The sequence below is a fragment of the Bufo bufo genome, chromosome 6 (assembly GCF_905171765.1).
Source record: "Bufo bufo chromosome 6, aBufBuf1.1, whole genome shotgun sequence".
In the NCBI taxonomy this organism is placed as follows: domain Eukaryota; kingdom Metazoa; phylum Chordata; class Amphibia; order Anura; family Bufonidae; genus Bufo; species Bufo bufo.
In genome coordinates this window covers 22974982-22987559 of record NC_053394.1, presented here as the reverse complement: position 1 = coordinate 22987559, position 12578 = coordinate 22974982, and the positions used below count along the sequence as shown (strand labels likewise).

Here is a 12578-nt window from a genome sequence, read left to right as displayed (position 1 = left end):
TCAACCAGTGCATCAATTGACGCCATCACAAAAGCGCTGAGCAATGGCTGTCACAGTATGGTGGATTATAATGTCACGGCGGACGTACACTTAGTACAAACGATAACACACCAACCAGGCTCTGGACGAGAGACAGGGGAAGGGTCACCTCCTATCTTATCCCTGACCTCTTTCCCTGCACTGCTCAGCCCACAGCAGACCTAGATGGTAGGTGTGCTAGTGTCCTCCAGCCTGGGCTAACAAAATCCTGAACTCCCTAAGATGGTGAAGTGGGGAGATAGGAGCAGTCTGCTCGCACAGAACCTGGATGGAATAGAAGACACAAACAACCGAACTAGAAATGACACTTATCTCAGAGAGCAGGAACTGACAGCCAACCTTCCCTCCAAGCTTCCCAGACCAGAATGAACTGTATAATCCACTCAGGACACTGGGCAGTGTGCTATTTAAACTAAAGACCCCACCCAGTGCACCTGATGAGAGACGGATCCAGCACGGCTCCAAAACAACATTAAACGCGTGCTGCTATCCTGGCTGACCTCCGCACATCGTAAAAGTGGGGCATGACACCTGGCTTCCTTACGCAGTTCCAGGCGGTTTAGTGACATAAAGTAATCTGATGATTATTGGTTAGAATATGGAAATGTTTAGCCAGGTACTAGAGAATATCATCCCTGTACAGAGGAAGGGGCTGAACATTTTTAACAAGGACCAATTGAAAAAAAATGATTGTTCAAAATGAGTACAATGCAGTGATAAAAAAAGAAAATTACCCCAAAGGTGTCCATAGCCTTTAAAGGCTATGGCACCTTTGTAATATTTATTTTAGTGAATTGCATTTATTTTGTGATAGATTTTAATTAAAAAATTTCCTTGTCTACACAAGCTTGCAAGTATTCCACTGCATTGCAAACCGCCATTCTGTGCTAAATCATTCATTCAAGCTTTCTGACAGCACAATGTACCACTCTCACCTTTCCTTTAATCTAAGTTCAAATGACATTTGGTCTACATTTATTGTATTTGCATTTCTTTGTTTTAGACTTTATCTTAGAATATCTCTAAAGCTAATAAATTACATGCAGAACAGATGTCGAGCTAATTTATACGCTATTTCCAATAGCAGCTACAATTTTGAATGAAGAAATCAAGATAATATGTACAAGGCTACTCCAATTTATGTAGAATTAATTCACAAAATTAGATTACTGATTTGCATTCATAAAGTTTCATAAACTGGTGCTGAAGTTTTCCATAAAATCTTTTTTGCAACCTTCCAGATAATGTACCAATGGTTCAGCCATCTCAAAGCAATGATGCGGTGAGAAAATATTTTCCTGAAACCTGGCTCTGGAACCTTGTACCTATTGGGTAATTATCTTCAAGAAAATAAAGCTCCACTATAATTATTGTTATGAATTGAAATTGAATATCTCCATAATTTGGACACTCTCTTTCCTCCGATCACAGTGTTGGTATCTAAAAAGTGTTTACGATAGTTTTATTATAAGATTCGATGGCACCAAAAATGGTGACGTCAATGATGAAGTCAAAATATAGCAGGTCACGAAATTGATTTGTAACTTCATTAAGTTATTGTAACTTGAAGCTGTTCTCTTGGAATAATGACATTTTAACAATTGCCAACAATGTCCTGAGACGGAGCATGTGACCATGCCCATGCTGTGTCAGAGACCGCAACATGGACACACTGGCGGCAGCATGGAGGACCAGAGCGGCCGGGAACAGGTAAATAAAAATCCTCTGCTTAGTGAGGCAGGCTGCTAGCAATTACAAAAATGATTTTTTTTCCCCAGAGAACTCCTGTAAAAGCTATAACCACCTTTGGGGCATTTTTATTATTATTGTATATTACTTATTTTCAGCGAAAAAATATTTTTTTCGAATGGTTTTTATGAGAAATTTTCTATATTTTTTGTGATACTTTATATGTGGTTAAAAATCAGTCTCTCTCTCCTCAGTTCCGTCAGCTGAGGGCTCATGTGAAGCCTAATCTGACCTCATGAACACTCAAACTGATATGAATATGGTTTATATGAATTTTTGAGTTCAAGAGATCAGGCTTCACATGAGCCCTTAGCTGATAGAACTCAGGAGGGTCAATCTGCAAATAGACTGATTTTGAACCACATCTATCAGCAGGGAGGATATTGGCTGGTCTAAAGCCTGTATTACACTGGCCGATTGGGCAAGCGATTGTCACGAGGGAAGCCTGGCAATCACCTGCTCGCTAGTGGAGTAGACCGCAGCTATTTCCACTGTATAGGAAGGAGAGATCATTATGTCATCACTTGTCTCCATGGTGTCTAGTGGTTTGCCAGTGGCAGATCATGATTACACAGCACAATCTGCTGCTGGCAAACAATGATTTTTAAGCGTGCTTAAAAATCAAAACTGCCCTAGAACAAGCATTTGCTCGTTCATTGGGCAATTAGCAGGAGTATTATACTGTAAGATGATCTCTAACGAGCGTTCATGCGAACTTTCGTTATCGATCATCTTCCAAAAAATAGGCTGATGTAATACAGACTTAACAGGCTGCCTGCTATCTCTGAAGCACAAGTGCATTATTAGATGAGCCATTGATATGATAGGACATGTCTACCTCTGACAGACACAGCAATTAGACACAGAAGCTAGCCATTTTAGGGTCTTGCGGTGTCATATAGGGAAGAAAGTGTATAGAACATATATTTAGCTGAGTATTGAATTACTAGGAAGAAAATCAGATTTTATCATTAGAGACAGTAGAGGCCTTTTCCATGCTACCGCAAGTCCACCGTGCTGGTGGAAGTCTGCTCCGGCCCTACTCACTATAATGGGGGGGCGGGCCGGAGGTCCGGCCGCAGCACGGCAAACAAGCTGAGAGGCACTGGACAAAAACCGCAGCATGCTGTAGTTTTATTCCGGCCTCCTCTCGGCTTATTTGTCATGCTGCGGCCGGACCTCCGGCCCGCCCCCCATTATAGTGAGTAGGGCCGGAGCAGACTTCTGCCAGCACGGTGGACTTGCGGTTGCATGGAAAAGCCTGCCGGAAAAGGCTACCGCCAGTGTGAAAGTAGCCTAAACTGTGTATTTTAGTCTTCCCAAGGAAATGTCCTATGGCACCTGTTTTATTTTTTCCCAAAAACCTGTTGCAATTTTTCTACCTTTTCTAAATTTACAAAGAACCCAAAGGGTTTGTGCAGTGGGTTAATATAGATGACCAGTCATCAGGATAGGTCATCAATATCCGACTGGTGGGGGTCAGACTCCCATCACCCTCGCCTAGCAGTTGTAATTACACTGAACTGCCTCTACTAAGGAGACACCACACAAGTAATTTGGAAGAGGTAATAGAGCTCTTACGCTGAAACAGTCAATCAGCATGGGTGCTGGGAGTTTGATCCCCGCCAATCTAAAATTGATTACCTATCTTGAAGCTACAGTCAGGTCCATAAATATTGGGACAACATTTTTTGCTCTATACACCACCACAATGGATTTGAAATGAAACAATCTCGGTGTAGGAAATGAACGGTGTAGGAATTACAACAGTTTGCATATCTGCCTCCCACTTGTTAAGGGACTATTGCACCTGTAGCAGTAATTGTAGCAAGTTAACAAAAACTTGCTACAATTTTTCTTCAGTTTATAAGCTTACAAGTAAGCATATTTTCCAGCATCATGGGAAGCATATAGTTTGGCTGCAGATTGTGTCCAACTGCACACTTTCTTCAAAACAACTGTTTGTATTGGTCTGCATCACAGTTACCATATATCATAATAGTGGACTCTAAGGCTGTAAAGCTGTGTGAGACCTGGGGCACTTTTTACATTTAGTCCTAGACTACTGATTGCCTCATCTTGCCATGTGTTTTTTATACAACTGAACTAAAACTATAACTTTTATTAATTCTTTTATTTAACTAATCTTATCTAACCTACCTTCTTTAAAACTTTTATCGGGTGTTCCCTTTTTGCAATGCTATATTTATATTATTAGTCACTGTTCTGGTAGCTGCGCCTAGCTCCAGTTATTGCCTAACATCAATTGTGCCTTCTTTATATTGCCCTTGTTGGGTTCACCTAATGCAGGGATGGCCAACCTGCGGCTCTCCAGCTGTTGTAAAACTACAATTCCCACCATGCCCTGCTGTAGGCTGATAGCTGTAGGCAGACTGGGCATGCTGGGAGTTGTAGTTTTGCAACAGCTGGAGAGCCGCAGGTTGGCCATCCCTGACCTAATGCTTAAAATCCTCTCATGCACCTTCCCCCCGACATGTTTCGCCAGCTATCTGGCATCTTCAGGGGATGGGGCAAGCTCAGTGTTGGGAGTGGCCACGTGGTCTTTTGTTTCCAGAGTTCCAGCAGTTATTGTATTGGAGTTTTTTTTAAGTGAAAATTGTTTTCCAAAAACTTCATGTATCAGGCTTGTGCCTAACCTAATTTTACAATTGGCAATTTTTTTCCAGAATAACAATTAAAATTGTTCTTTAAATACCTACTCCTTTTATAACAGTCGTATGGCTGACCAAATGTACATTGCATTGGACGATGTCCACGGGCATATAAAATAATAATAATAATAATAAAAATTGTCTTTCAAAAATATTCAAGTGTAAATCTCATGTACCTGACCTGTCATATATTGCACTGGAGTTTGTCCAATCGAGATTATTTTTCCAAAAAAATATTGAAAATTGTCTTGTCTTTTAAAAAAAATCCTGTTATCAGATCTTGTACTGAGCTATCATATATTGTCCAATTAATACGTTTAAAAAAAAACTTTCATCATTTTTTTGTGTTCTCAAAAATCCATATGATTGCATATGAAATCATCGCCGTCTGCAAGCTCTCTGCAAGCTCTGTAGGCAGAAAATAAGATGAGTCTGTTTAGGCACGAATGCAGATACAATGACTTTGCAACACACGAATCCCAGGCTCATGTTGGAAAATCCACATGCGCTGAGCTAACGTACATTGTATTGTCCAATTTATTTTTTTTTCTAAAAATTGTTTAAAATTTTCAAAAAAATTCTCTAACTATTTATGACAGTTGTACTTAAGTTTCAGGTCTTCACCAACATTTAAAAAAATTGACTTGACCAGAGAAAAAGGAACCAAATAGGGTTTTTTTTATTGCTGATTTTGTTATTCTGCCACATGTGAATGAGAATTTCTAAAAACTTCAAATTCACTTTGCCAGTGCAAAAAAACAAACAAAACCTCTCTCCAGTGTTCTTGCATATACCAAACCATTTAAGTATGCAAGCTCTACTTGTCTTTCATTATTTCTCAAAAAAAGACATACGTGCCTTGTGGTGCTACTCCTAAGAATTGCTGCTATGCAGCAAGGTGAATGCCACAATGGACATGTGTATCAGCTGTTTTGGCCAAGGATAGTGCTTGTCTTTCATGGCCACCTGGATCAATGTCATGTGTGGCAGCGGCGAAGCTGCCTTACATCAACGAATCCAGGTCCTAGTGACACCTCCATGTTTGTGCTGATCTGGTTTTCACACCAGGCGCTTATCCTCCTCCCTCCATGGCCTCAATGGGCTTTATTTCTGTCCCCAACAGGAAGTATAAACTGTAGCATTGCCATGATGTCTTATAACTGATGAGCCTGGGTGAGAGAATTCATACAGCATATCAGTTACTAAAGTGTACCAAGCAGCAAATATCCCTCTGAATGTCTCCCCACCAATCATGACTGGACAATGTGGTCAGCGACAATTGCGGGAAGATTGTGGCTGCTCTACAAATGGTGGAAAGAACATATGCTCCCTGCATGATAGCGGTGATAGATTTGGGGGTGTAACCTTTTGAAAAATGTATTATGGCTTGTTGCTGGCCATGTTTCCGGAAGAGCCTTTGCACCATTTTATCTGTGATGTTCAAACTCACTGGAATTTCACCTTGTATTTGCTGGAGCATACAAGCAGAGTAAAAGGGTCAATAATTACATCAATATCTCCTGCTGCTCCCAAGGGGATAATTTTTGGAAGCTTGTTCAGAACAAGCCACTGATTCTTCTGATATTATAATTTGTGTAAGCATAAACACAGACAGGAATCTGCTCCTATTAAGGCATCATTTTTGGATGCTTAAGCACAAGAAGCCATTGTTTCTCCTGATGTGTAGGCATCTTCCCCTGTTAAGACATAATTTTTGAAAAGCTTGTTCAGACAAGTCACTGTTTTTACCAATACCACTGTGCATGTATAAACACCGGCAGACATCTGCCCTCAATAAGAGACCATTTTTGATTTTTTTTTTAAAGTTTTAAATGCATAACAAATCCAACCACGCAGTGTATTTTTAAACAGTCTGTTTGTTTATGCCGTCATCCTTCTGTTCACCCATAGCTTTATACCATACCATAGCATACTATAGTAAAACTATATGTCAGTGTCACTCTGACATTATTTCTATTGTTGTCATTGTGATTAAAAGCTTGAAAGGGAGGAGACAGAGAAAAATTTTGAAAAAATAAACAGCGAGAAAGACAAGAGAGAAAAAATATAAGCCCTTAGAGACCTCCGAGTGTCATACACCAATTTTTAGATCAAATGGAGTACTTTCGATTTGGGTATAATTAGAGTTGAGCGAACACCTGGATGTTCGGGTTCGAGAAGTTCGGCCAAACTTCCCGTAAATGTTCGGGTTCGGGATCCGAACATAGAAACATAGAAACATTGAAGTCAATGGGGACCCGAACTTTTGGGCACTAAAAAGGCTGTAAAACAGCCCAGGAAAGAGCTAGAGGGCTGCAAAAGGCAGCAACATGTAGGTAAATCCCCTGCAAACAAATGTGGATAGGGAAATGAATTAAAATTAAAATTAAAAAAATTAAAATGAACCAATATCAATTGGACAGAGGTCCCATAGCAGAGAATCTGGCTTCACATCAGCAGAGAATCAGTCTCTTCATGCCATAGCAAAGAATCTGGCTTCATGTCAGCAGAGAATCAGTCTCTTCATGCCATAGCAGAGAATCTGGCTTCATGTCAGCGCAGAATCAGTCTTCATGTCATAGCAGAGAATCAGGCTTCACGTCACCCACCACTGGAACAGGCCACTGTCACACATTTAGGCCCAGGCACCCAGGCAGAGGAGAGGTCCCGTAACAGAGAATCTGGCCTTATGTCAGCGCAGAATCTGTCTTCATGTCATAGCAGAGAATCAGGCTTCACGTCACCCACCACTGGAACAGGCCACTGTCACACATTTAGGCCCCGGCACCCAGACAGAGGAGAGCGGTCCCGTAACAGAGAATCTGGCCTTATGTCAGCGCAGAATCTGTCTTCATGTCATAGCAGAGAATCAGGCTTCACGTCACCCACCACTGGAACAGGCCACTGTCACACATTTAGGCCCAGGCACCCAGGCAGAGGAGAGAGGTCCCGTAACAGAGAATCTGGCCTTATGTCAGCGCAGAATCTGTATTCATGTCATAGCAGAGAATCAGGATTCACGTCACCCACCACTGGAACAGGCCACTGTCACACATTTAGGCCCCGGCACCCAGACAGAGGAGAGCGGTCCCGTAACAGAGAATCTGGCCTTATGTCAGCGCAGAATCTGTCTTCATGTCATAGCAGAGAATCAGGCTTCACGTCACCCACCACTGGAACAGGCCACTGTCACACATTTAGGCCGCGGCACCCAGACAGAGGAGAGCGGTCCCGTAACAGAAAATCTGGCCTTATGTCAGCGCAGAATCTGTATTCATGTCATAGCAGAGAATCAGGATTCACGTCACCCACCACTGGAACAGGCCACTGTCACACATTTAGGCCCCGGCACCCAGACAGAGGAGAGCGGTCCCGTAACAGAGAATCTGGCCTTATGTCAGCGCAGAATCTGTCTTCATGTCATAGCAGAGAATCAGGCTTCACGTCACCCACCACTGGAACAGGCCACTGTCACACATTTAGGCCCCGGCACCCAGACAGAGGAGAGCGGTCCCGTAACAGAGAATCTGGCCTTATGTCAGCGCAGAATCTGTCTTCATGTCATAGCAGAGAATCAGGCTTCACGTCACCCACCACTGGAACAGGCCACTGTCACACATTTAGGCCCAGGCACCCAGGCAGAGGAGAGAGGTCCCGTAACAGAGAATCTGGCCTTATGTCAGCGCAGAATCTGTATTCATGTCATAGCAGAGAATCAGGCTTCACGTCACCCACCACTGGAACAGGCCACTGTCACACATTTAGGCCCCGGCACCCAGACAGAGGAGAGCGGTCCCGTAACAGAGAATCTGGCCTTATGTCAGCGCAGAATCTGTCTTCATGTCATCGCAGAGAATCAGGCTTCACGTCACCCACCACTGGAACAGGCCACTGTCACACATTTAGGCCCCGGCACCCAGACAGAGGAGAGCGGTCCCGTAACAGAGAATCTGGCCTTATGTCAGCGCAGAATCTGTCTTCATGTCATAGCAGAGAATCAGGCTTCACGTCACCCACCACTGGAACAGGCCACTGTAGCACATTTAGGCCCAGGCACCCAGGCAGAGGAGAGAGGTCCCGTAACAGAGAATCTGGCCTTATGTCAGCACAGAATCTGTATTCATGTCATAGCAGAGAATCAAGCTTCACGTCACCCACCACTGGAACAGGCCACTGTCACACATTTAGGCCCAGGCACCCAGGCAGAGGAGAGAGGTCCCGTAACAGAGAATCTGGCCTTATGTCAGCGCAGAATCTGTATTCATGTCATAGCAGAGAATCAGGCTTCACGTCACCCACCACTGGAACAGGCCACTGTCACACATTTAGGCCCCGGCACCCAGACAGAGGAGAGGTTCATTCAACTTTGGGTTGCCCCGCAATATAATGGTAAAATGAAATTAAAAATAGTATTGAATGAGGAAGTGCCCTGGAGTAGAATAATATATTGTTAAGGGGAGGTAGTTAATATCTAATCTGCACAAGGGATGGACAGGTCCTGTGGGATCCATGCCTGGTTCATTTTTATGAACGTCAGCTTGTCCACATTGGCTGTAGACAGGCGGCTGCGTTTGTCTGTAATGACGCCCCCTGCCGTGCTGAATACACGTTCAGACAAAACGCTGGCCGCCGGGCAGGCCAGCACCTCCAAGGCATAAAAGGCTAGCTCTGGCCACGTGGACAATTTGGAGACCCAGAAGTTGAATGGGGCCGAACCATCAGTCAGTACGTGGAGGGGTGTGCACAGGTACTGTTCCACCATGTTAGTGAAATGTTGCCTCCTGCTAACACGTTCCGTATCAGGTGGTGGTGCACTTAGCTGTGGCGTGTTGACAAAACTTTTCCACATCTCTGCCATGCTAACCCTGCCCTCAGAGGAGCTGGGCGTGACACAGCAGCGTTGGCGACCTCTTGCTCCTCCTCTGCCTTTGTCTTGGGCTTCCACTGGTTCCCCTGTGACATTTGGGAATGCTCTCAGTAGCGCGTCTACCAACGTGCGCTTGTACTCGCGCATCTTCCTATCACGCTCCAGTGTAGGAAGTAAGGTGGGCACATTGTCTTTGTACCGGGGATCCAGCAGGGTGGCAACCCAGTAGTCCGCACACGTTAAAATGTGGGCAACTCTGCTGTCGTTGCGCAGGCACTGTAGCATGTAGTCGCTCATGTGTGCCAGGCTGCCCAGAGGTAAGGACAAGCTGTCCTCTGTGGGAGGCGTATCGTCATCGTCCTGTGTTTCCCCCCAGCCACGCACCAGTGATGGGCCCGAGCTGCTTTGGGTGCCACCCCGCTGTGAACATGCTTCATCCTCATCCTCCTCCACCTCCTCCTCATCCTCGTCCTCCAGTAGTGGGCCCTGTCTGGCCACATTTGTACCTGGCCTCTGGTGTTGCAAAAAACCTCCCTCTGAGTCACTTCGAAGAGACTGGCCTGAAAGTGCTAAAAATGACCCCTCTTCCTCCTCTTCCTCCTGGGCCACCTCCTCTTCCATCATCGCCCTAAGTGTTTTCTCAAGGAGACATAGAAGTGGTATTGTAACGCTGATAACGGCGTCATCGCCACTGGCCATGTTGGTGGAGTACTCGAAACAGCACAACAGGGCACACAGGTCTCGCATGGAGGCCCAGTCATTGGTGGTGAAGTGGGTCTGATCCACAGTGCGACTGACCCATGCGTGCTGCAGCTGAAACTCCACTATGGCCTGCTGCTGCTCGCACAGTCTGTCCAGCATGTGCAAGGTTGAGTTCCACCTGTTGGGCACGTCACATATGAGGCGGTGAGTGGGAAGGCCGAAGTTACGCTGTAGCGCAGACAGGCGAGCAGCGGCAGGGTGTGAACGCCGGAAGCGCGAACAGACGGCCCGCACTTTATGCAGCAGCTCTGACATGTCGGGGTAGTTGCGAATGAACTTCTGCACCACCAAATTCAGCACATGCGCCAGGCAAGGGATGTGCGTCAAACCGGCTAGTCCCAGAGCTGCAACGAGATTTCGCCCATTATCGCACACCACCAGGCCGGGCTTGAGGCTCACCGGCAGCAACCACTCGTCGGTCTGTTGTTCTATATCCCGCCACAACTCCTGTGCGGTGTGGGGCCTGTCCCCCAAACATATGAGTTTCAGAATTGCCTGCTGACGTTTACCCCGTGCTGTGCTGAAGTTGGTGGTGAAGGTGTGTGGCTGACTGGATGAGCAGGTGGAAGAAGAGGAGGAGGAAGCTGAGTAGGAGGAGGAGGAGACAGGAGGCAAAGAATGTTGCCCTGCGATCCTTGGCGGCGGAAGGACGTGCGCCAAACAGCTCTCCTCCTGGGGCCCAGTCGCCACTACATTTACCCAGTGTGCAGTTAGGGAGATATAGCGTCCCTGGCCGTGCTTACTGGTCCACGTATCTGTGGTTAGGTAGACCTTGCCACAGATGGCGTTGCGCAGTGCACACTTGATTTTATCGGACACTTGTTTGTGCAGGGAAGGCACGGCTCTCTTGGAGAAGTAGTGGCGGCTGGGAACAACATACTGTGGGACAGCAAGTGACATGAGCTGTTTGAAGCTGTGTGTGTCCACCAGCCTAAATGACAGCATTTCATAGGCCAGTAGTTTAGAAATGCTGGCATTCAGGGCCAGGGATCGAGGGTGGCTAGATGGTAATTTACGCTTTCTCTCAAATGTTTGTGAGATGGAGAGCTGAACACTGCCGTGTGACATGGTTGAGATGCTTGGTGACGCAGGTGGTGGTGTTGGTGGTACATCCCATGTTTGCTGGGCGGCAGGTGCCAACGTTCCTCCAGAGGCGGAGGAAGAGGCCGAGGCGGCGGCGGCAGCAGCAGCAGAAGAGGCCGAGGCGGCAGCAGCAGAAGAGGTAGCAGGGGGAGCCTGAGTGACTTCCTTGTTTTTAAGGTGTTTACTCCACTGCAGTTCATGCTTTGCATGCAGGTGCCTGGTCATGCAGGTTGTGCTAAGGTTCAGAACGTTAATGCCTCGCTTCAGGCTCTGATGGCACAGCGTGCAAACCACTCGGGTCTTGTCGTCAGCACATTGTTTGAAGAAGTGCCATGCCAGGGAACTCCTTGAAGCTGCCTTTGGGGTGCTCGGTCCCAGATGGCGGCGGTCAGTAGCAGGCGGAGTCTCTTGGCGGCGGGTGTTCTGATTTTGCCCACTGCTCCCTCTTTTGCTACGCTGTTGGCTCGGTCTCACCACTGCCTCTTCCTCCGAACTGTGAAAGTCAGTGGCACGACCTTCATTCCATGTGGGGTCTAGGACCTCATCGTCCCCTGCATCGTCTTCCACCCAGTCTTGATCCCTGACCTCCTGTTCAGTCTGCACACTGCAGAAAGACGCAGCAGTTGGCACCTGTGTTTCGTCATCATCAGAGACGTGCTGAGGTGGTATTCCCATGTCCTCATCATCAGGAAAAATAAGTGGTTGTGCGTTAGTGCATTCTATCTCTTCCACCCCTGGGGAAGGGCTAGGTGGATGCCCTTGGGAAACCCTGGCAGCAGAGTCTTCAAACAGCATAAGAGACTGCTGCATAACTTGAGGCTCAGACAGTTTTCCTGATATGCATGGGGGTGATGTGACAGACCGATGGGCTTGGTTTGCATGCGCCATCTGTGCGCTTTCTGCAGAAGACTGGGTGGGAGATAATGTGAACGTGCTGGATCCACTGTCGGCCACCCAATTGACTAATGCCTGTACCTGCTCAGGCCTTACCATCCTTAGAACGGCATTGGGCCCCACCAAATATCGCTGTAAATTCTGCTGGCTACTGTGACCTGAGGTAGTTGGTTCACTAGGACGTGTGGCTGTGGCAGAACGGCCACGTCCTCTCCCAGCACCAGAGGGTCCACTAACACCACCACGACCATGTCCACGTCCGCGTCCGCGTCCCTTATTAGATGTTTTCCTCATTGTTCCCGTTCACCACAATTTTGAGAATGGCAAATTTGGGAATGCTTTTTCAACCCAGAAAAAAAAGTGTGCTTTTACGGTCACTACAAATAACTTGACTAGCTAAAACAGTGCAGATTTGGTTGAATAGAGATGTGAGACCTGTTTTTTTTTTGCGCTGTGTGACAGGTATAGGTTTAATCACAGAATCACACTTCTATCAGCACGCTAGCGTGTGT

At 46.3% G+C, this 12578-nt stretch overlaps 1 protein-coding gene across 1 annotated transcript in view; it reads left to right on the top strand.

The window, feature by feature from the left end:
• The window catches only part of LOC121005467 (alpha-2-macroglobulin-like protein 1), a 288965-nt gene that overhangs the window by 130875 nt on the left and 145512 nt on the right, over positions 1-12578 (top strand). The window contains exon 18 of the mRNA XM_040438235.1: positions 1281-1371. Coding sequence (XP_040294169.1) covers positions 1281-1371 — 91 coding nt within the window. The remainder of the gene's footprint in view (positions 1-1280; positions 1372-12578) is intronic.